The sequence below is a fragment of the Halictus rubicundus genome, chromosome 11 (genome assembly GCF_050948215.1).
Source record: "Halictus rubicundus isolate RS-2024b chromosome 11, iyHalRubi1_principal, whole genome shotgun sequence".
In the NCBI taxonomy this organism is placed as follows: domain Eukaryota; kingdom Metazoa; phylum Arthropoda; class Insecta; order Hymenoptera; family Halictidae; genus Halictus; species Halictus rubicundus.
The window spans coordinates 9,326,920-9,352,565 of record NC_135159.1 but is presented as its reverse complement, the minus strand read 5'-3'; the positions used below and the strand labels follow the sequence as shown (position 1 = coordinate 9,352,565).

The 25,646-nt window shown below is 41.2% G+C and overlaps 1 protein-coding gene across 3 annotated transcripts in view; it reads right to left on the bottom strand.

Moving 5' to 3' along the window:
- The window catches only part of LOC143359335 (nephrin), a 331,551-nt gene that overhangs the window by 60,079 nt on the left and 245,826 nt on the right, over window positions 1–25,646 (bottom strand). The window contains exon 1 of one of the 3 annotated variants that reach the window (XM_076797230.1): window positions 17,123–17,230. The exons of the other annotated variants lie outside the window; for them this stretch is intronic. Within the exon in view, the coding sequence (XP_076653345.1) occupies window positions 17,123–17,138 (16 nt within the window). The 5' untranslated portion in view covers window positions 17,139–17,230. Of the gene's footprint in view, window positions 1–17,122; window positions 17,231–25,646 lie in introns of those variants that run through there. 3 annotated transcript variants of the gene reach the window in all.

The window sequence follows — 25,646 nt, the reverse complement described above, 5'->3', positions numbered from 1 at the left end:
CGTTCGCCGCCCCGTTCGAATTTTTCGTCGCCCATTCTCTGGTGGATTGTTGCGGCTGTAACACGCCGCTGGCAATCATGCCGAAAAGCGACATCGAGAGCTGAAGTTGCGGTTGAAAAAATAGTCGATCTTCGAACCGCTGCAACTTCGTGCCAACAAATTGCACGGCAGTCTATCTAGGCTCATTGTAAAGCGTCAAGCAATGGCGGCTCGTGTATAGGCACTGTGGAACTATAGCAGCCACTATTTCTACTTGATAGTATCGATAACATTTAACCTCTTAAGTACGGCGCGCTTGTCCGCGACTCCCTCCTCCCAGTACGGCGCGCTCGTCCGCAACTCTGTTTTCCAGGGACGGTGCGCCTGGTCGCGGATGGCAAAAAAGCCACTATAGTGGCTCGTAGTGTTCAAACTGAGGCCTTCCACGGAAACCCACTATAGTGGCGTACCGTTCAAACTGAGGCCCTCCACGGAAACCCACTATAGTGGCGTACCGTTCAAACTGAGGCCCTCCACGGAAACCCACTATAGTGGCTCGTACAGCTCAAATTAAGGCCCTCCACGGAAACCCACTATAGTGGCTCGTACAGCTCAAATTAAGGCCCTCCACGGAAACCCACTATAGTGGCTCGTACAGCTCAAATTAAGGCCCTCCACGGAAACCCACTATAGTGGCTCGTACAGCTCAAATTAAGGCCCTCCACGAAAACCCACTATAGTGGCTCGTACAGCTCAAATTAAGGCCCTCCACGGAAACCCACTATAGTGGTTCGTACAGCTCAAATTAAAGCCCTCCACGGAAACCCACTATAGTGGCTCGTAGCGTTCAATCTGAGACCCTCCACGGAAACCCACTATAGTGGCTCGTACCGTTCAAACTGAGGCCCTCCACGGAAACCCACTATAGTGGCTCGTACCGTTCAAACAAAGGCCCTCCACGGAAACCCACTATAGTGGTTCGTACAGTTCAATCTGGTGCCCTCCACGGAAACCCACTATAGTGGTTCGTACCGTTCAATCTGGTGCCCTCCACGGAAACCCACTATAGTGGCTCGCACTGTTCAAACTGAGGCCCTCCACGGAAACCGCTACAGTGGTGTACGGTACTTAACAAATTAATATAATAAAAAGATCTAGTATGGAACTGTGCGCTTCACAGTTGAAGCTGAAATTTTCTGGAGCATCACCCCCACTAATTTTAGCTCCGAGCCGCCACTGGCGCTGAGTTTCTACTTTCGATTAAGTTGGCTTTCTGATTCGTACTTTTTCCCTGGAAAATTGCTACTCGATTTCGCTCCACTGTTATATTGCTCGTCTCCTTGCCTCAATCGCGATCATGCTGCGTCCAGCTGGTCCAGGACGCTCCGTGTCGAAATGGTTATTAAAGTGGAAGGTTCCCTCTTCCAAATGAGCCAGGATAGATCGTCTCGAAATGTTTTTCTACGGAGTTACATCGGTCCGAACAGTACAGTGTACAGACATCAGCTTCGTTCGAGTTTTACTCGTCGCTCGGGCAGTCTCGTTGCCTAATCACGATCGTGGGACCCCTAATTGGTGCAGGATGCCCCGTATCGACCCGGGAGAACGTGCCTGGTCGACGCATCCGGTCAGTCTCCCAACCGGTTTATCTTTTATCCGGCGATTCGACCCGCAAGACGAAATTCCGTTTTCCCATCGGAAAACGCGTGCGCGCTTAGGTTTTCCATCGAGCGTCGGGTCGCACGTCCTCCAACGTTGAAGAGCGGGCCGATTCAGCGCACGTCGCGCGAAAAGGAAGCGGAGAGGAAAGTGGTCTGGGCAGAAGAGGAAGAAGTGGAGGAAGGAAAGAGGAAGGAAGGAAGGAAGGAAGGAAAAGGTGGCTGGCGCAGGCTCGCAGGAAAAACCAAAGACTTCCTCCTCCTCCTCCCCCCCCCCTCCCCTCCCCACCCTCTACCGGAAAAGCTTCCGGGAAGAACGGAGACAGAGGCATATCGTATCGGCCAACAACAAGACAAATGATGATTGCAACAAACATTTCGAAGCATACCGGCCAATCCCGTCGCCGGCAATCTCTGTCCCGTGGTAAACGTTCAATTTCATTCCGCCCGGCTAACAAGTCCGCGAATCTTTCTTTCGTTTTTCTTTTTTTTCTCTCTCTCGACCCCCCGCCCCGGACGCGCGGAGTTCATGTCGTTTGACAAGCAACAACGATCGTAACTTCCCTCACTTTCTCCCGTAATAAAAACACACTGTGTGCCCGTCCTCCCGGTTTCCCGGGATCATGCGCCCCCCCCTCCCCCTTTCTTTGATCTTTATTCAGTGCTACAAGTTTCTCTATTTAGAGGATGCTGCCAGGGATACTCCATTTCCCGAGCGTCGCAATCTTGCGACGCGGGGAATTGTTGCTATACACGCTTCGAAATTACCGAAGTCGTACGTCATTTATTTTGATACAACTCTCTCTCTCCCGAGTCCTTCTCGATTCGGTATTTTCCTGAATCAGAAGAGGATTACCCGAGAAATACTGACTTCGAAATGTTTCCTACGAAATGCCGAGAATTTTCACCGGGCCACCTGACTTGCAATTGGAAAACGGGGCTGAACTTTTTCTCGGGAAACCAGAAATTTTTGACGTTTCTTTACGTAGTCCTCTAGATTTTGACGAGATAATTCCGAAAATCCAAGATTCAATCGTAGGAGATCACCGGTTCGAAAGTTATACAAGATTTGTAGCGTTTGTGACAGGTAAGGGCGACGCTTAACGAGCGGAGCCGTCGGATTACCCTGCACGAGTTGATGGATTTTACAGTGGAAGATCAATCTGTTTCGTCAGCAACGATCGCACATCTTTACACACACGTAACTTTCGAACTAGGTGATCTCCTAGGATTGAAATTTTGATTTTCGGAATTTTCTCGCTCAAATCTACAGGATTACATAAAGAAAAGTTACAAATTTCTGGTTTCCGGTGGTGAAGTTTCACCGAAAACTGCAAAAAATACCAAAAATACCAACGCCGTGACGTTGGCGTGGGCGGAGCTGGAACCCGCAGACGCGTCCTGATTGGTCCGTGTTTTTCTTCAATAACTCCTTAACGAAGCCACGGAGAACATTTTCGCAAAGGAAAAAGTTTCTTCAAATGACCTCAGGAATTGCCTCTTTCAAGGAAATACATTTTCGGGACACCATGTATTTGAAAGCATGGTGGCTTCTTCGACCGACTGCATACGCCAATGCACGCGGTTTAACTGGCTGTATCTCGACAAAGAAAGATCGCAGCGTCGTGAAACCAAGCTCATTTTCAAGAGAAAGGACAGCCGATTTGATCAAGTACGCGTCGAACCACGTACGACAATTTGTTGCCGAGATGTATCGCGTCGAAGCGTTAACAATGCGACTCTCTTGTGTAATATCGAATCGCAGGTGCATTACGATGCAGCCCGACAAATGCACCGTGAAATTTAGAGTCGGGCCACCACTCGAAGGGAATGTGGAGCGACCGGAGGCTCCTAGCGCCGCCCTTATGGTTTAATAGCGCTGGTTTGCGTGGTGGGAAAGCCAGAATGCGAGGCACGTTACGAGCCTCATGAATTGCGTATACACGGAATAATGCGTGTAAAATCTTTTTCTCGAAGGAGAGAGAGAGAGAGAGAGACAGCGAGAGGGAAACGCACCTAACTCGATCCTCTGCCCTTGCGCTCGCATAAATTTCCCGCGACCGAGGTTTTCATTTAATCTTCGCAAACAATGTAACCGTCCGCAATGAATCACTAATAAAAAAGAAAGAACGTATAGCGCGGCGATCGACGAGCCCTCCCCGCGTGTAAGCGTATTCATCGCATCGCGTATTCATTTATGCGTATATGAGTATTCATATTAATTCGCGGCCGTAATGATCGGTGCATTATGCAACGTAACTAAACTGCTTCAATTTTCAAGAATTCCGCGTTCTGCTCCAAGTAACGGCATCTGATTGTTAATTTCGTCGGGCATTTTTAACGAAGACACGACAAAACGGAATACCTTATGACGGTCGCAATTCTTTAAAAATTTTAAGAGACGTGCATACGTTAATTAAAAAATTGCAGGAACATTTGTAGACCTGTTGTTGAGAGCTAGTTTCATTTGGCGGACCGACTTTCCTTCAATTTTAGTTCTGATAAGACTGTGTTATCTCATTTTTTATTTTTATAGACTCGTGTCTTCCCGTTTTTAGTTTTTACACAGCAATTTTCCTCCGATTTTAATTTTTATAGACTCGTGTCTCCCTATTTTTAATTTTTACACCAATTTTTCTCCAATTTTAATTTTTATATACCTATGTTACTCTATTTTTAATTTTTACACAGCAATTTTTCTCCAATTTTAATTTTTATAAACTCGTGTCTCCCTATTTTTAATTTTTACACATCAATTTTTCTCCAATTTTAATTTTTATAGTCATGTGTCCCTATTTTTAATTTTTAACGGCAATTTTTCTTCAATTTCAATTTTTATAGTCATGTCCCCCTATTTTAAATTTTTACACCGCAATTTTTCTCCAATTTTATTTTTTATAGTCGGAGAATTTACACAAAATTTATTGAATTTACTTTAATCGAACTACTGACCTGCTGGATTTTTACAAAAAATTTTGTTTATGGCGTGGAGGGTACAGTAAGCTGTCACGACGTTCCATCAAGCTTATCAGATCCCCTAATAAAAAAAACTAAAGTTTTAAAAGTTCATTAGCGTCGCAGACTAGTTTTTGATAAGAACTCACAGCAGTATAAATATGCACCCCGGAGCTAAGAAAATAGATCTAAAATAAACTATTAATTCAAACATGGATAACTGCCGATAAGAATGGCGTCATAGATATTCGTCACGCTTTAAAGTTTAAACAATCCGAGTAATTGAATGTTTACCAGTGAAATGATTGAAGCGACGCGGGCATACCGTTCTATCGCGTTCGCGTGCATCAGCGACGATGCATTCGCAATTTCTCAACCTCTGATAAGCGTGCGTGTCCGTTCCGTCTGTTGTACGCATGATCAGATGTGAACTGCTTCAACGCATCGCTCCATAGGATATATCCCATTTGCCTTGCCAATGTGCCATTTTAAATCCAAAAACGCTGCACGCGTGGCTGAGTTTGTTAAACTGAAAATCGATTTAGAACATTTATTTCATTGAACGAATCTGTATTTGGGAAAATTAAAAAAATCTGAAATTTTGTGGATCTGTTCAAACATGTTTTTAGAATGTATAGTAATTTCTTCGAGTGGAAATATCCATTTCATTCAACGTTGTAGGTACCATTGTACTTTCAGTCTTATAATGCTTGCTATTAGAAATTATCATCCAATTAAAAAACTATTGCAGCTGTGATTCTAAAATTTTGTGGGTCCGTTTGAAAACGTTTGGAACATATATAGTAATTTTTTCGAGAAAAAATATCCATTGGATTCAAAGTTATGGTTAGAATTGTGTAGCTTTATAACGATTTTGGTCCTACAAATGTTGATATAATAAAATTCGATGAAATAACTATGGCACGTATGGTTCTGAAACTTTGTTCGTTTATTTTACTACGTTTCAAGAGTGTATAGTAATTTTTTCGAGAAAAAATATCCATTGGATTCAAAGTTATGGTTAGAATTGTGTAGCTTTATAACAATTTTGACCCCACAACTGCTGATATAATAAAATTCGATAAAATAACTATGGTACGTACGGTTCTGAAACTTTGTTAGTTTGTTTTAACATATTTCATGAATGTAGAGTAATTTTTTCAAGAAAAAATATCCCCTGGATTGAAAGTTATGGTTAGCATTGTGTAGCTTTATAACGACTTTGGTCCGACAAATGTTGATATAATAAAATTCGATAAAATAACTGTGGCACGTATGGTTCTGAAACTTTGTTAGTTTATTTCACTATGTTTCAAGAATGTATAGTAATTTTCTCAAGAGAAAATATCCACTGGATTCAAAGTTATAGCTAGGACAGTATGTATACTGTTATATTCGTATAGCTTGTAGAAACAATAAAGCAATCTTTAGGAATTTCCGGAAGGAGATCTGTACGTCGTAATTTTTCCAAACTTTTTCCATATATCCCTACCAATATTAGGAACTATCAGACATTTCTACAACATCTCGAAAATGACTGTAGCGCAAAATATTCGAGAATCTCTTGATGCACATCAAGTTTCGAAGAGTGCGTACTCTGGAAATATTTACGGTACTACGCGTCTTAGGTGATCGAAAACATGTTCCCCATTCGCGAATATAATACTAATCGGAACAGAAGTATTTTCCCCGCAGTACCGGCGAGGTTTTCCAAAATGGACCGCGCCGGTGTTCGCAATTTCATTGCGTGCAGCAGTCTGAATAGCTCCGAGTGGAGTTTGAGGGGTCGGGTGATATGGTCGGCGAATATTTAACGAATTTTCGTAGATTTGCAAACGGCGGTCTCTACGCAGGCAATCATTCAGGCCGATTTATCAGGCGAATCGGTTCGAACGAACACGGGTGCTCGACCATATATCCCGGCTCCAATTTACATCCGAAATCCATTTGGCCGATATGGCGTTCGTCACGATATTTGGGTCGATCTACGACTTCTTGAGCACATTCCTCGAGTCGGTCACGTACCCCCGGTCTCTGGCAAGATGCCGAAATTATGAAATCAGCAGTACGTGCGTGGGATTTCCGCGAGGGCACGGGCACATTTTCCCGTTGGATCGTAACGTGCGCGCGCGCGCGTACAGAGAGCGCGAGAGAGAAACAGAGAGCGAGGGTGAGAGAGAGAGAGAGAGAGAGAGAGAGAGACGAGGACAAATAAACAACCAGGGAAAACGGAGATATAGGGGAGGCAGTGACAAACAGGCAAACATCTCGTCGCGTAAGATGTATTAACTTGCTCCCCGGAGTCCCATAATCTCTGCTCTATGTCGCTCCTTGCGACCCGCGAATATATAGTGACCAAAGGTTGCGGTTTCTCCGAGCGCGTATTCCCTGTCGTCGATAGATTCACGCCGGATTTATTGGGATCAAACTAACGTCTTCCTTCCGGGCCCATAATTCCCGGTTATCCAACCCCGCGGATCCAGATCGCGATCCACGAATTTCAATCGAAAAATTCACCGGCCCGGCCCGGCCCGACGCGGCGACCCCGCGCGCCAAAATTTGTAGCTAAATCGCCGGAAAGCCGCGTCTCCGTTCTGCCCCGTGTAACTTCGAATACGGTGGATATTTTTTCTTGAAAAAACTCGGCCCTGTTCTTCAGCCGCGATAATTTTTTTTTTTTTTGGAATCGACTTTAATCGTTTGGAACGCTGTGCGCGTGACAATTTTCTCGGTGTAACTTTGGACCAAGTGGATATTTGTCTTTCAAACAAATTGTCTGTACTCTTGGAACATGGTCGAATAGATCTGCAAAATTTCCGGACAATAGCTGCGAGAATAGATTTTCTATCGTACGATTTGAATCCGCAACTTTGAGTCGAATGAAAGTAGTTTTCCTGACCAAATATTAGGGTGGACTTCGAAAAATGTACGTGCACCAGTTCGCAAAATTTCAGTATAGTTTCAGGTGTAATAGTTTTGTTTTAATTGTCTAGCTTCCTGTGCCAAGTTTCGTGAAAGTACTATGGAAATGCGCAGAATCTTACTATAATTCATTTCTTCTTGAAATTTTCATCTCTCTGTCTTCAAGGTCATCCCAAGGTCATGGTATACCATGTCATTGAATACCTCGTGATACAGGCTACAATACTGTGAAGTCAAAAATACAAAGTGCCATTTAAAAAAATGAAGGTGACCTTGACAATACTAAACAAAAACTTTTTTCAAAACTTTCTTTTTATTGCAATGTATAGCCAATCGAAAACTGATCAACTTCTGTTCAAAATATTTGTTTGTCAGATTATCGCAAGTACTTGAAAAATCGTCAAGACACCTGTACATCGAATAACCCACCGACCCGTTCGGATAATAGAGGTCTCACTATATCGTGGATTAAACAGGCAAAAACGATCCAAACCGTGTCGTGTTTGTACTTGTTTTAATCGCAAAAGGACGACGCATGCGCCAGTAATAATGTGATTAAGAAATAATCGAAACGAACGAAGTTACGTCAGCGAACGACTATGATCTCGAAGTTTCCACGCGTATCGAGACATTAGTTATCAAGCGGGCGAATGGTGGCACACAGTTTCCTCGCGCGCGCGGTACACACAAAAGCATCGATTGTAGTATAAAGGCTAGCCTAATCGCGGCAGGAACGTCTCATAATGCTCATTCGGTGCTTCCTCGGGAACAGTGTGTCGTCAGTGGGAAACCGGAAGCTCGCTAGGCTGGGAAGTGTCGCGTCGATGCGACGACACAGAGCGAGGGGAACGGCAGCGGGAAAGTTGTCTGGAATGGCAAGCGTCGACTTGATGTTTGGCGATGGGGACACAACCCAAGGCTAGACTCGGGTTCCTCCATTGAACCGGTGAGAATTCGCGGGACACCCTGTACAGAGAAAACGGGGTTCGCGGGCTCGGTCTATTGTCATTGTAGTGTAGCGAGCCGGGTACTTGCGGATCCGGAGCGCAGACGAGCAGAGAATTTCTGCCTGTATATATACTATACTGCAATAGAGTGAGAGGGAGAGGGAGAGAGAGAGAGAGAGATTGCTCTCCGAGTGTATTTATGCCGTCGCGGGGGTGTACGTGAGAGCCTGCGTGTGTTTGTACGGTGGGAGAGACGGTTCGGACGCATTCCGCCAGCCGCCGTTGTCTCTCGAGAATGCCAAATGGAATCTGAATTCTGTCGGTTAGGCTCGAGCTACGGGAAATACCGGTATCAATGCTGAACGGCGGCTGCTCCGTTCTACGTCCAACAGGATGCGTTCAACTGTCAACGGAGCTTAAACGCGCCTATTGTAGCCGCGTCTACGTTCTACCCCCTCATTACCAGAGAGACTAAAAAAATTGCCGAGATGCGACGCGAGTCGTTAACCCTCTCGACCCGAGCCCTTTCTCTTTGGATCTTCTTGCTTTTTCCTCGGAGAAATCGATGACAAGCGAGGAGGATGGTTGGTGCCATGAGCTCCAGACTCGTATGATCACCCTTATCGGTCCCTCGTGCCAATTTGACACGGTTTCCCCGAGCATTCCTCGAGCGTCTACAGCTATTATTTTGAAATTTTGTGGATCCGTTCGGAAACGATTCAAGGACGTACAGGGTGTCCCAAAATGGGTGTCCTTGAAACAGGCGATCACCGAGGCGATTCGAAGCAACTTTTTCCTTTGCGAAAATCTTCGCCGCCGCTTCGTTGAGGAGTTATTAATGAAAAACAAGGACCAATCAGGGCGCGACAGGTCCCGCTGGGCGTGGCGATGGCATGGGCGGAGCCGGAATCCGTTTTTCGTTAATAATTCCTTAACGAAGCCGCGGAGAACGTTTTCGCAAAGGAAAAAGTTGCTTAGAATTATCTGAGCAATCATCCCTTCCGACGAAATACAACATTTTTGGGATACCCTGTATAGTAATTTTTCCAAGTAAACATATCCACTCGATCCAGAGTCATGATTGCAAACTCTGCGGTGATGTTGCTCTTCTAAATTTTGGCATTGGAAAATTAAAAAAAAAAACAAAAATATTCCATCTATCTCTTTGAACTTTTGCGGGTTTATTTAACAATGTCTGGAGAGTATACAGTAATTTTTCCAAGTAAAAATATCTACTCGATCCAGAGTCTTAACTGTAAACTCTGTAGCGATGTTGCTCTTATAAATTTTGGCATTGCAATATTCGACGATTTAAAAAAAAATTATTCCATCTATCTCTTTGAACTTTTGCAGGTTTCTTTAACAATGTTTGGAGAACACACAGTAATTTTTTCAGGTAAAAATATTCATTCGATCCAAAGTTATGGATAGAATTGTTTTCACTTATAGGGGTAAAATGCTATGATTAACAAAAATAAAAATGCTGCATATATGAAACTGTAATGATACAATTGCGTGTTTTAATATCAAAAATTCGTCCAGAGTGAACGCAATTAATCAACGATGCTGCCCCAAGCTCGCGTGACGGAAGAATTGCGCGTTGACTTTAACGAGAAAATCAATTAAAGCGTGTTAACACTTTGGTCGGAAAAATTTCGTTCACGTAGCCGGTCCCCGCGTTTTTTCTTCGTTGCTACAACAATTTATCTTTCGTTCCGGCTCGCACGGGGTCGCACTCGATACTCGGACTCCGTAGACCCGCCATTAAACCATAAAACGTGAGACGAATCTCTCGAGCAAAATTATTTTTCATTTTTCTAGAAACGAGGGATCCAAGCACCAATCAGAAATTCTCCTTGTACAAGTAACGCTGGATCTACGGAGCGGTTAAAGTTACTATTTCACGTTAGTTTATGAAAAGAACAGAAGTGCAATTAGTCGGAATAATATGTCCAAAGAAATAAATTCGATACGGAAATTAATTATGAGTAGAATAATAGAAAGTGATGAAACAATACTAATTTAGCGACAAAAATTTGTTTCTAATTTCTTTTCGCATGAAACCTTCACTGACATATTCGCGACACTTTTCTGATTAAAATGATACCAAACAGGATACGGTTTGGAGCACGCATACTGTTTTAATTCACATTATAGCGGAACCTCGATTATCCGAACTAAGTAGTGGAACATGGATTTGCACGATTAGGATTTGAATCTGGTTGAACATGCTAGTTTTAGGCTTCTCCTATAATTGTTTTGAATTGAACTGTTTCCACGTGAAACGCATGAAAAAGAAAAATTCAGATATCACGAGTTCGGATAATCGAGGTTCCACAAAATCGGGGATTAAAGAGGCTAGCATGATCCAAACGGTATCGTGTTTGGTATCATTTTAACCAGAAAAACGTCGCGAGTATGACGATGAAACTTCCATACAGAAATAATGAAAATCAAAGGAGTCCAAGTCAAAAAATTGCTCTCGTATCGTGTTACACTGCTCAGCAATCGAACTTTTTGGAACAGCTTGAGGATCAATTGTTCGTCAAATATCGTGCAGACCTCTTTCACACGTATACCGAGAGATTACCGTTGTATAATTTTAAATGACAAAATTTGATGCCGCGGTTCCAGCGTTAACGAACGTTGAAGCGAATTAGAAGGTCGTAAGGTTGTGAGAAAGAAGAGGGAAAACGTTGGAACGTACGGGCGAAGTCTCCGTTGGCTGTAAACCAAGCGAGAGTTATGAGTAGAAAATGTCAGACGGAAAAGCGGACTGAAGGGCTAAGACTAGGGACGAGGACTATGGCAGACACGATGACTTTGAATAATACATCCAGTTTCTCCTGCCTTTCCCGGCAAGTATATACATATATATATATATATGCAACCCCCGGCACACAGCCATTCCCCGGGCTTTCGTATATTGCAGTCCGAGTTATTACGTTAGTGCCCGGCGACTTCGCCGTGTAACGCTTTAATTAAAACATCGCTAAGTAATTCGATACGCCTTTCTTCTTTCTCTGCTTCCCGTGTCTCTTCCCTCCCGTGCTACGGAAAGTCGAAGAGTTTCTAATTTTTCAGAAGTTACATGGAGTTACGTGCAGTTATATTAAACGAACGAACGGGGGGGGGGGGGGGGGGGGAGAGGGGGAAGATGGGGAAGAGAGGGGTGGGAGGGGATTCAGCTCTCGGAACTGGAACGCGAATCCGCCGGTTTTACGTGTATCGCGAGCGGAATTTAAATTGAATATTATCTGTAGTAAGTTACGGCAAAGAGTCCGCTTAATGGCCACGTCAGGGCTGGTTGATGTCCGAGAATTCGGGGAGTGAAGGCTGCGATGAATTTGTAACGCGGAGGGCTCGAGGGTCGAATCAAGTTTCAATTGTCCGTGGAAATGTTTGAGACTGTTTGAACGAACCGAATCACGAAATTTTGCCGGGTTCGGTTGGTCGGACGCTTCAAACTTCGAATTTTTTTACACCCGAGGCTCTTGCGCACAGTTTTGACGCTTAAAGTTCCCAATTTTTCTACGTTCGAGGTGTTTGAGCATGTTTGACGCTGCAAAGTCCTTTGCCTTTAGTCGAGGAGGGATGTTTGCACGCGTCAAATGTTAGTTCTATGCATGTTTGAGGCATTTGAGACACTTTGAACATTTCGAGCTTCGAATTAGTCTATGCTTGGGTTGTTTGAGAACGTTTGACGCCTCAAATTCCTTTGCCTATAGTCGAGGAAGCATGTTTGCACGCGTCAAATTATAGTTCTATGTATATTTGAGGGATTTGGAACACTTTGAACATTTCGATCTTCAAATATTTGTATATTAGAGTTGTTTGAGAATGTTTGACGCTTCAAACTCCAAATTTGTCCGTATTCGAGAAGATTAAGGCTGTTTGAACGCGACAAATTTTTAGTTCTATTTATACTTGAGGCATTTGAAACACTTTGAACATTTCAAGCTTCAAATTATTCCATATTCGAGGTGTTTGAGAATGTTTGACGTTTCAAACTCCAAATTTGTCCGTATTCGAGAAGATTAAGACTGCTTGAACGCGTCAAATTTTTAGTTCCATCTATATTTGAGGCATTTGGAACACTTTGAACATTTCAAGCTTCAAATTATTCTATGTTCGAGGTGTTTGAGAATGTTTGACGCCTCAAATTCCAAATTTGTCGCAACTATGTCACAGTTATTCTTACGAAAAGCTGTCAGACAATTTTTTCGAAAATTCTCACATGTTTACCGGATTCACGGTAATAAAATGTACTTTCTGGCTAGTAAAAAGTATAAAAAGTAATTCTGGCTAATATTAAGCTATTATAACATGTATTACAATTAGTCTGCGGATCTCTATGCATTTATAGTGCGTACAGAATTTTTTAATACAGGGAAACATGTACATTACAGTAGGTAATTACACTTTTATTCAATTTTTATTACCTCAACAAATTTTCTAGTTAGAAAAATTATATTTTTCCGTAATTGTACTTTTATAAAATAATCTCTAATTATAGTATATGATAATAATTACATATTAAACGCGAAGCATAATTTCTTGCATTTTCATTTACTAGTCAGAATGATTACTGATTCCCGCATACAGGATATCGGCATAACTCATCTTTATGTCACAGTAATTAGATTTTTGGTACGAAGCGTAGGACGAGGAACAAAAGAGACGACGGGAAATAGCTTCCAATATTTCCTGTACCTTCACGATAGCTATACTCAAAGAATTCGAGTCGGAAAAAAAGGCCTTTATCATGGTGACAAAGGATCTGCAAAAATACGATAAATATTCCTTGAAAAAGAAAAATATTTTCTGCTTTCCAAGACGCGTAACAACATACCAGAACAATTTTTAAAAAATACAGTCCACTCTATTTTGTAAAAATTGTTTCATTCTCACTCCGATGAAATACAAGTAATATTTGTGAACGCAACAACAAAATTGCGAAAACAAAACATTTCTTCAGAAAACGAATGTCCTACATTCTAAAACTCGCGTGCAATAAAATACCCTAAAAATTAACGAAAAATACGGTTGGCAATTTTGAAAAAGAAAATATTCCAAAAGTTCGTCTCAGTTTCACTCCGAAGTTAAAGCAATTTTCGTTAAAACAGGCAAAGAATTGCAAAAGTGTTACATGTAAACAACGTACCCTAAAAATTTCCAAACAATACGCCATGCTATTGCCCCCCCCCCCCAAAAAAAAAGAAATGTCTAAAGCTACACAATCGTAACCAGGTTTTATTAACGCGCTAAAAGACGCACAAGCGTATTAAGTTGGTAAGAAAAAATATTTCCTCCCTCCAAAGACGTGTAACAACGTACCCGAAAAATCTCAGAAAATTACGCGACACAGTTTCTCCCCGAAAAATTCCTAAAGCCGTACAATTCGCCGAAAATGGATTTGCAGAGTTTTCGCTCGGAGAGGCAGGCTTTATTAACGCAATAGAAGAACTGCCGTGACGTGTTTGGCAGGAGGATCGACGAGAGAGCATTCTTCGTGCCCGGAGAATGATTCGCCGCCATTATCACGGTTACAAGATTCCATTAACTGTTATCGCGTGGGAGGCTCCGCTGTTAGACAACGGGTAGTCCGGAGCTCCGTTGCTAATTCCATCCCCCGAAGACCGATTCCTGGTCTTCTCGATTTCCTAGTCGATTCATTTGCCCCGTCGAAGATTCTATTCGGTTGCTCGAGAGATTGGCAACCGCGGGACAAGGATCGACACACGGCGAATTTCGAAGGAGGTATGGGGCATCGGGAGCGCACCGACGGGACGAGAGATGGGGGAGATACGATGAAGGAGAAGCCAAGGATTTATGCCGAGAGATACCTAACCCCAAAAAGACTCGAACCGCCAGAAGAGATCACTTGTATATAGGGAACTAATCGGAACCGAACGAGGTCGCTTTAAATGGATGAGGTCTCAGACGTGTAACCGTGCTCTCGGATCCTCCAGTTAAATGATGGCCGCGCGATTGTGGGCGCACTGATAGAACCCACAATTTTTATCCCTTTAAATTATCACCCTCGGTTTAATTGCGCTCCTTTATTCGCCACGTATTTATTCAGCAAAACGAAAGAGACTTTCTGTTTCAAATGTAAAATTGAGAACCTGTAACTTTGACTCCAATGGGTATTTTTACTTGAAAAAATTACTGTACATTCTTCAAACGTACATGAACAAGTTCAGTAAGTTTTAGAGTGATCGGTGCACCGGCTGTTTTTTTATCGTCGGATTTTAATCGCTATGGGAACATTTATGAGATCGGAAACGCTTCTACCCATAACTTCGGATCGAGTGAATATTTTCACTTGAAAAAATTACTGTATATTCCTGAATCATGGTCGAGCAGCTCCACAAAGTTTCAGAACAGTGGCTGCAATAATTGTTTTTTAAGCATCGCGTATGACCATCTATCGTAAGATACAGCAATGAAGAGCACGGTAGGGGCCCCTCAAACGCCTGCTTCCCCCACCAACCTCTCAGCGCGCATCTTCTTCGAGCTCCCTTGTGTCTCGAGTCTTCGTTGACCCTCTGTAACGGCGCTCACTGGAAGGTGACTGTGGGCGCTATGGGGGGATTTTGTCCCGATTCAGACAAAAATGCCCATGGCATACAGTTTTCACCATAGCTTTGACTCCAATGGGTATTTTTACTTGAAAAAATTACTGTACATTCTTCAAACGTACATGAGCAAGTCCAGTAAGTTTTAGAGTGATCGGTGCACCGGCTGTTTTTTTATCGTCGGATTTTAATCGCTACGGGAACATTTATGAGATCGGAAACGCTCCTACCCATAACTTCGGATCGAGTGAATATTTTCACTTGAAAAAATTACTGTATATTCCTGCATCGTGGTCGAACAGCTCCGCAAAATTTCAGAAGGATGTCTGCAGCAGTTTTTAATCGGCGAACTTTCGCAGCGTCGAAATTCCCATAATTTGATGCTCGAAAAAATTGGGAATTTCCTCGCGGGTGGATTGTTCGATCGAACGGTGGTAGGGGTTGGTAAACGAGTTTAAAGGAGGACAGGGTGGAAGTCCTCTTATCGAGCGTCCTTCCGTTTTTACCTCTCGCGGACTTTCGTATCTTTATTTTAGGTTGCTGACGGGTCCGGGAGCTTAAGAGCCGTTCCGTAACGTGAATCTCGCGGGGGTTAAGCAGTCGAAAGAAAGAAAGGGGGAGGAACGAACGAGAAAGAACGAAAGAAAGACTAACTGAAACTGAAATGAAGATATAAAAAAGACAAAGGGAAGAAAGGGGACAGGCATGCGGTAGATCTATGAGAGAGAAAAAAAAAGAAGAAAAAACCAGCGAAGATACCGCACCACCGGGTCCGCGAAAAAACGAGATACAATGAAGAATACCGGGAGCAGAAAGAGAAATGGGAAAACCGTGGGGAGTGCGGCGGGAAAAGAGGGAAGATTCGGGGCCAAGATAATAAGGTCAGAATAGGCAAATGAAAGGGGAACATCATACGAACATTACCGACGGCACGGGGCAACGCGTAAAGGACGGCACCCGGATCCATTTCGACAAATGAGATTTTTAGTTTATCTCTAATTGAAAGGTAAAACCTTATTTGTCTAGACGGCTGTGTACAAAAAAAAAAAAAAAACGAGAAATTATTGCATCCTTTGCCACCGGTAAATTCCCAATGTTCTGCTTTGTTTCTCATTAAGCTTTACAATTGAGATTCATCTTGCTGATATTTTTTTAGTGGAATGCGTTATTAAGAAGAATTTGTTGAAGGTTCTGTTACCTCCCTAAAATATTAGAGTATCCTTGTTTCATCTTTAAAATTTTGTATTTGTCCTGGTCTGTATAAAGTGATCATTATTTTTATTTATTCTGATCTTTATAAAGTGATTAGAATTGTTATTTTATCATTATTCTGATCCTTGTAAAATGATCATTATTTTTACTTTATCTTTAAAATTTGGTATTTATTCTGATCTTTATAATATGATTGATTATTCCATTAAAATCGCAATTTACGTGCAAATCAACCAATAATTAAGATCTTCAACAGTAATTAAAATTGGTAGAATGTTTTGTTGACTGCAGGGGATTTACTGATAAATTTTCCGATTGTGTGTCAGGATTAAAATACCTTTATTTTAACTTGCCATATAATATCTAGTTATTCGAATCTTTTTAGGATGATTACTCTATAAAAATGGATATTTGCATGCAAATTTATCAAATTAAGATTTCGAACGGCACATGGTAAATTATAAATTTTTGTAGACCTGTTCGTGCCACTGCAGAACGCAATCTATATTTTAGGCACGTTAATGTCACGATATTAAACAGTATTATTTAAAAAATGAAACATTATGTACGACCTTCGCTAATCTCTAATTTAATTTGTTTGTGACACGTGTCTAACAATTTTGAGCCTCGTGTCAAGGTGTATTGAGCGAGTCGCATATTAAAACAGTATCGGGGAATAATCTTTTGCATGACACGTTTCCAAGAAATATTTTTAGGTGATTTTCGGATAAGCACTCGCATACATAAGCAGCTGTACAGGGTGTCTCGGAAATCGTGGAGCAATTAAAAAATTACGATTTCGTCATTCTTGGACAAAATAACGATAAAAATTGTATTGCATAGATATAACATAATTAATATTATTTACCAAGGAGGATTCCCATCACTGCTCAGGAAAATTCAGGACGCTGCCAGGAACCACTCGCTATCACTAGACTGAGGATCTTCATGCATTTATGGCACATGCAAATTTCTAAAATACAAGAAAATGAAGTTTAATAATTTCATAACCTAGAAACGTTTTGGTAAATAAAAGGAAATTCTTCCCTCATTTTAATCTTTGTAAAAATATGTAGGGACATTAGCATTTGCATACGGATCCGCAGTCTAATTATCACTATCACGCAGCGTCCCGTTCCCAAGTAGCATAATCAATCTTCGCCATAGAACAAATTGTTATGTCCACTTTCCGACACAGTACCTGCCCAAAATAAATCCAAAATAAACTTGGGAAATTCGGTTCGATTGAAGAAAGAATTTGTTTATAATTCTGAATGTTGCAGAACCGTTTCGTGGGTGAAAAAGAAAATTAGTACGATAGGCCAAACCTTTCTCTATCAAATAAAGAAATATTCAACTCGATTCGATAAACAATTGTCGAGATAAAAAAATGTACAAGCGGGCTCCGATTTGTCATGAAAATTGACAAAAATTTACAACTTCCAAAGTCTGTATTTTGCAAACAAATGCGCACCCAGCGAGACGATGACTTAAACTACCCCTAATTTTGCATGAGCCATAAATGTGGTACCACATTTTGCACAAAGTACCGGAAATCGACTGCGAAATTAAATATTTTCCCCACGGAACGACCTGTGCGCAAGAATGTGCGAAGACTTTACACTCAATTTGTTTGAAATTTTCCAAAATTAATTTATGAACGCAAAGAAATGACACAGAGTAAACCGAGCCTTCTAGATTCAAATAAAAAAAAAAAATTCAATTCAATTCGATGTGCAGTTACCGAGATAAAAATTCACAAGTATACCCTGTGCCCTCGCGAAGATAACGATTAATTGAATTCACGGATGCTTTTAACGCGAATAGAAAATGTATCTTTGAAACTGTTTTAAAACCAACGAAGCGACGACTTAAACATGCCCTAATTTCTCACATTGAACGCTATGGAATACTCCATTTCGATCAAAGTCGCTAAGAATGATAAAAAAAAAAGAAAAAAGAAAAAAGAAAACGCACAAATCCAGCCCTGAGGAATTTATAATCGAAAAAGACGGTACCGGAGGTATAAGTTCGAATAAGCTGTAGGTAAATCGCGAACAGTGACTGGAAGATGCGCTGTTAGAGTGCACTTGTACGCTAATGCTTTGGACAGGGGCTGGCTGGCCGGGGCGCGCATCAGTATCGCGAAATTTCCGGATTACCGTTGGCGCTTTTCACGCGAGAGCTAAATTTCCAAGCCGGAATATCGTTGACGTTTACGGCATTGCCATGCGCGATGGAAAGGAGCAAAGAATGTAGTCGTTTTAGCCCCTCTGGGGACAGAAGTCCCGCTTCTCGGGGCAGAACTTTATGAAGATGCAGTGGCGGAGCCCCGGTATCTTAAAGCAAGAAAAAATGGAACTTGGGTAAAGAGGATCAACGGGTAACAGAGAACGAGAAGTATAAAAATGAAAACAGAAGGGGGTCGGGATCTGTAAAAAGGACAGGGCCAAAGTGCAAGAAAAAACAAAACTGCCGTGACAGGGGGTGGGGCGGAGGGAATAGCAGGGGAAATACAAAGAAACGAGACAAGGGTGGCTTATGTCTGCGCAGACCTTCGGGCGTAACAGCGAAAACGGACTCACCGAGTCGCGGATATACCGAGAGCCGAGCGTGTCGTACCACCTCGGGGCCAATCTTGATAAATATTTACGACTTCAGTGCATATCGCGCGAGCAAGGGCACCCCCGACTGCTGCCCTCTCCACCGCCCAGCCCTTATACTTTCTTGGCAGTTACTCAACGACCCCTAATTTACCCCCAAACAACGAATTTCGAACAATTGATACGCTCTTTTCTCTGCACAACTTTACCCCCTCTTCGGTGGCTCCAGTTAACCAATTTTTCAAAAATAACTACGGAAGCTGGAATTTTCAAACTTTGTGGATCTCTTTACGCATGTTCGAGGAATGTACAGTAATTTTTCTAAGAAGATCCACCCACTGGATCCAAAGTTATAGCAAACGGTGTATGACTTTCTAGCGAACAATAATTTACATTCTTTCTTCTACAAAACTTTAACCCTCTTCGGTGACTCCAGTTAACCAATTTTTAAAAAATAACTACGGAAGCTGGAATTTTCAAACTTTGTGGATCTCTTTACGCATGTTCGAGGAATGTACAGTAATTTTTCTAAGAAGATCCACCCACTGGATCCAAAGTTATAGCAAACGGTGTATGACTTTCTAGCGAACAATAATTTACATTCTTTCCTCTGCAGAACTTTACCCCTCTTCGGTGGCTCTAGTTAACCAATTTTTAAAAAATAACTACGGAAGCTGGAGTTTTGAAACTTTGTGGTTTTGTTTATGCATGTTCGAGGAATATACACTAATATTTCTAAGAAGATCTACCCACTGGATCCAAAGTTATAGCAAAGGATGTATGACTTTCTAGCGAACAATAATTTACATTCTTTCCTCTGCAGAACTTTACCCCTCTTCGGTGGCTCCAGTTAACCAATTTTTAAAATATAACTACGGAAGCTGGAATTTTCAAACTTTGTGGATCTCTTTATGCATGTTCGAGGAATGTACAGTAATTTTTCTAAGAAAATTCACCCACTGGATTCAAAGTTATAGCAAGAATTGTATGCATGACTTCACAGCGATTGTGTCCTTACAAAATTCGAGATGGCGAAGTTCGATAATTAAATTAAAAATAACTACTGTACGTATGGTTCTGACACTTTGTAAATTTATTGTACTACGTTTGAAGAATGTATAGTAATTTTTCTGAAGACAACCATCCATCCGATCCGAAGATATTGTTCTTGTGAAATTCAAAATGGTAAAATGCGTAGATAAGCACAACTTTAATGCAACCTTCATAAATAAACAATGTTGGAAAAGAATGACCTCTTGTCGTAGTACGGCATTTGTTCGAAGTAATATAGGGTCTTTGATTCGAGGCAGCAGATAATTCCTGAAGCATATTCTCGATAACAGTAACGGTGATCGCAAATATAAATAACAAAGCGGAGGAAAAACATAATTCACGGCTTCCTGTTGTACCGATAATTTAATGCCGGATTGAATTACTATTAAAAGCAGGAAGAGGACTCGCGTGTTGATTTGTGCTTCGATGAACCAAAATAAATCTCGCACAATGAAATTTGTTCACGTTGAACACCTTCGACCTTCGTTTTTATCAATAAAGAAAAAAGTCGTCGAAAGCGAAATATATAATTCACAAAGGACGAATAAATCATTGTCTATGACCTCGGCTTGGGAAATATACTAAATTACTGATCCGTTGATTACTAGGTGCACAATAAACACGCGAATCTCATGTGCAGAGATATCGATTTCACGAAAAAGGCTGGTATCAAACCTGCCTAATCCCGTTTTCTCTTATGTATAGATCAGAGGAGTGGATTTTCATCTAAAAATAAAACTGGGAAGATTACGACCCCCGCTGACAGTAAATTAATAACGAGAATATAGGGAACGGTGGCCAAGAACCTCCGAGAAAAGAAATCTGAAAATAATTCCAATCCCTACATAATCCGGAGCATTCATCGTTGAGGAAACAGCTTTAAGATGGTAGCTGAAAGCTCGGCGAAATAATATTAAGAAGAATCGCTCGGTTCCCGGCTGAAGAAGATTGGGCAACAACAACGGGCGAAAAGCATTGTTAAATTTCTGTTCAGACGCTTCTGTTTCTGAAACTTCAGTGTTCGTTCTCTCTCAGCGTCACATTCTCTCTCAACTTTCCCATTAGAACATAATTCTCGTAATAGATTAAATCATTCTGTATAAGGAAAAAGTGGTCAATTCGATTCGACGAGTAGTTCCTGAGACAAACAATTTATATATTATTAACTACCCCTAATTATGCAGACACTATACGACAGCATGTCCCAAATGCAATGAAATTGTTGAGCTCAGTTGAAAAATGGTCAACTGCAGTCTTTATCAATTTATATGTTGAAATGGACAAAACTGGAAAAATTCAAAGCTCTGTATTTGCTAAACAAATTTAAAACCAGAGAAGTGATGACTTAAACTACCCCTAATTATGCAGATATTACACTATAGTATAGTTCAGTTCGAGAAAGATCACCGACATCGGCTGCAAAATGCAGTCTTAATTCATTTCCATGTTGAAATAGACAAAACTGGAAAAATTCAAAGCTCTGTATTTCCCAAACAAATTTAAAGCCAGAGAAGTGATGACTTAAACTACCCCTAATTATGCAGATATTACACTATAGTATAGTTCAGTTCGAGAAAGATCACCGACATCGGCTGCAAAATGCAGTCTTAATTCATTTCCATGTTGAAATAGACAAAACTGGAAAAATTCAAAGCTCTGTATTTCCCAAACAAATTTAAAGCCAGAGAAGTGATGACTTAAACCACCCCTAATTATGCAGATACTTCACTATAGCACACCACATTTCGAGCAAGAACGCGGATGTTCAGCGAATATCCGACTTCGATCTCGCAGCGTTATTTATTCGCAGAAGAAAACGCAGGTTGTGATATGCAATTGCAACAAATTCCAACGTCAGTCGTTTTAATCAGCCACAACGCATTGCATTGATAGTGCAGCTCTTACGAAACACTTTAGCCCGGTGGAAATTTCATTCTTGCAGGCAGCCGCAGAGTACATCGAATATTTCATAAACGGAACAACGCAACCTGAATTCCAAAGTTCCAGGCGCTCGTATTCCCCTACTTTATCTGGCCATATTCTGTTTTCTTCTTTCACGGCGTGCCTTCTTATTCATTGGCGATCCCATTTCCATGAGAAAATCGCTAATGCACTCGAATGATTCTCCCCTTTAATTTTAAAAACGCGTTCGTTATTTGCAGTCGAGCGGGTATTTACAGGAACTCGGCGAAGGATATTACATTTAATGGAACGAATTAATACCGTATAAATTATCTAGGCGGTGGAGCTGGAAAATACAGGAGGTATAAGCCAACCAATCATACGAACGGTAATTTATTTATTATTCGCTACACGTGGAATAATTTTATATTGACTGAAATACTTTACGAATTCCTTGAGAATTTTTCCATTTTTTCTCGAGAAGAGAATTCCAATCAACTATGACGATGTTTGAAAAGTTGAAGGATGATATTTGAAAGATATGGTGTTCGGAGAGATTTATTATTTTGTTGCGTTTGAGCGATATGAGAGGTTTATTTGCTGCATTCAGAGGTCCACGGAATGATTACGGGAATATATGAAGTCTCCGATAATGTAATTTATGAATATTCCTTTGTTAGTCGATAGCATTTACACCGTTGCCTTCTACGTTCTGTTTTAACCGAGTAACCACCGCTATTTGGTTAATGGTAATGCGCGTGTATCCGGTTAACCGTAACCGTGTCGCTGTAGTACGGCGACATACAAACCGATTAATCGGCTTCGTGGACACATGATAAAATTGGTGGAATCGAAAACATGCAGCTGAATGTTAAGGAACAACGGAATACAGGGAACACCGCAAATTAATTACGACTGTACGCTCTTCCAATTACCCAAATGAAACGAGAATTTATTCACGATTGTGTAAACTTAGTTCACTAATAGACAAAATTCCTCCTGGTAAAACAAACGTTTCTACGCGAAATGAAAAAAGATTCAAGTCGATACGACGTGTAGTTCTCGAGAGAAAAATGTATAAGCGCAGCTAATTCTACAGGAAAACTATCGAATATTCGAAGCTCTTTATTTTTTAAACAAATTCGAAATCAACAATCTGATGACTTAAACTACCCCTAATTTAGGGTGCTTCACACTAGGCAACAGTTGCTTTTTAGTACAAATATGTCGTTAAGGCAGCACTCGTAATGCTAGTTTCAATTCCACAGGAAACGTGTATATCTTGTAATCGAAAAGTATTAACATTCGGAGCGCTGTATTTCTTAAACAAATTCGAAACCAGCAAAGTGATGACTTAAACTACCCCTAATTTAGGGTGCTTCACACTAGGCAACAGTTGCTTTTTAGTACAAATATGTCGTTAAGGCAGCACTCGTAATGCTAGTTTCAATTCCACAGGAAACGTGTATATCTTGTAATCGAAAAGTATTAACATTCGGAGCGCTGTATTTCTTAAACAAATTCGAAACCAGCAAAGTGATGACTTAAACTACCCCTAATTTAGGGTGCTTCACACTAGGCAACAGCTACTTTTTCGTAGAAATATGTCATTAAGGCAGCACTCATAATACTAGTTTCAATTCCAGAGGAAACGTCTACATCTTGTAATCGGAAAGTGTCAACATCCGAAGCGCTGTATTTCTTAAACAAATTCGAAACCAGCAAACTGATGACTTAAACTACCCCTAATTTAGGGTGCTTTACATTATGCAACAGTTGATTTTCATTAAAAATGCGTCATTAAGGTAGCACTCGCAGTAAAAGTTTCAGTTTCAGAGGTAACTTCTCCATATCTTGTAATCGAAAACTATCAACATTCCAAGCGCCGTATTTCTTAAACAAATGCAAGATCAGCAAAATGATGACATAAACTCCCCTCGAGTTCGCATGTACTACACCATGTCAGGCTTCATTTTCGCGCGGTTACCCTACTTCGTAGTTTTTACGCCGATGTGTTCTTACTTCGTTACGGTGCATCGATTCAATATTCGAATCGACTGCAGCGACAGCGGCGCGGCGTATACATGCACGCGTGCATCATACGTGCAAGATACTCGATCGGATAGTATCGAGCCGTGCATTATTAACTCGACTATAACGACGGCAATAGCAGCTACGACCTTAGTAACACCGACGACGATCAGAAAGTCATGAATATCGATAGCGCGATAAACACTCGAGCATCCGGCTTGAAAACCGCGCGCGTACTATGAAAAATACTCTCTGTTCGCGGCAATTTCGTTTCATCCGGAAAATGCGACACGTATTCGCGGGCGGAATTAAATCAGCGAGTCGTAAAGAATTATCGCGATTAACTTTATCCTGTCGTCTAGAAACACCGAGTAAACCATACCGAATTGCAGCGTGCACGTTTGTAATTGAAATGGATGATGCATACTGCAGAGCTAACACAAATATTTTCAGAGCACGCTGCATACACCAATGGCTTTGATTACCTGAACTACGCACGTGTTATTTTTGGACGCGTGAAACAACTATTGTGGAACTTCGCGGAAGTTCGTATCGCCAACTGTGCTACCACGAAAATTGTCTACTTAGTTGAAGAAGTTGCGCATTCGCAGAGACAATTTTCGATAATGAAACTAATGTGATTTATATGTTATTCGTTCAATCATTCATTCTGCACATGCATTTTTGAAAAGCGGCACGTCGAGAACGCTCTTTAATTCCGTCTTCAATTGCGCCCCGGGAAATTGGTTTATTTAAGTATATCTTTATATATATATATAGGAAGTATGCACTTACTTAGAAAATTACCACATCCATTAAGCAGTCTCTGCAGATAAGTCTCGTAGACAGTGACGGGATGAAAGAAGATTAAAGCGCTGTTATTGGGTGGAGGACAAAATCTGCGATAAATTCTCGCAATTTATTAATGGATTTGTTAAGGTCTCTGCGAATCAAATATTTTTGAAACAAATTCGAAACTAGCGAAATGACGACTTAAACTCCTCTTCATTTAGGATGCTCTGCACTATGCAACGGTTAATTTTGAATAAAAATACGTCATTGGCGTAGCACTCGTAATACAAGTTTCAATTCCAAAGGAAACGTTCACATCTTTTAATCGAAAACCATTACCGCCTCGAAGCTCTGTAGTTTTTAAACAAATTCGAAACCAGCAAAGCGATGACTTAAACTACCCCTAATATTGGGTGCCTCACGCTATGCAACAGGTAATTTTGAATAGAAATGCGTCATTAAGGTAGCACTCACAATAAAAGTTTCAATTTGAAGGAGAATATCTATATTCTTGAATCGAGAATCATCGACATACAAAGATCTATATTTTTTAAACAAATGTAAAATCAGCGAAATGATGACATAAACTTAACCCAATTTAATATGTACTATAAAGTACCATGCTTCATTTCAGCATCATTACGTTTATTATTGCTGGCTTTTGTGAATATAATTTTCAAGCGAAGACATAATGTTGTTGAGACCGTTTGCCACTCTGTTGCAGATAATTGGAAGGTTCCAGGTAACGAGTGGGATGGTTAATAAATTCCTCTCGTTTTAATGTACACGCCGATGTTAGATAATACAGCTTGTACGTATCTGTTTAACTGCGGCGTGCAATACGAAGCGCAAAAGGAATACCGAATGCTTGGTTCGCATTAAAGCACTCCCTTGAGCCGACCCAGGTACCTAAGTATGATAAACTCACACAGCTGACTGTATTACAAATGCGAACAGATTCAGACCGTCGATCCAGTCAACGTAAACAATTCCACGCCGAAAGCATATCGA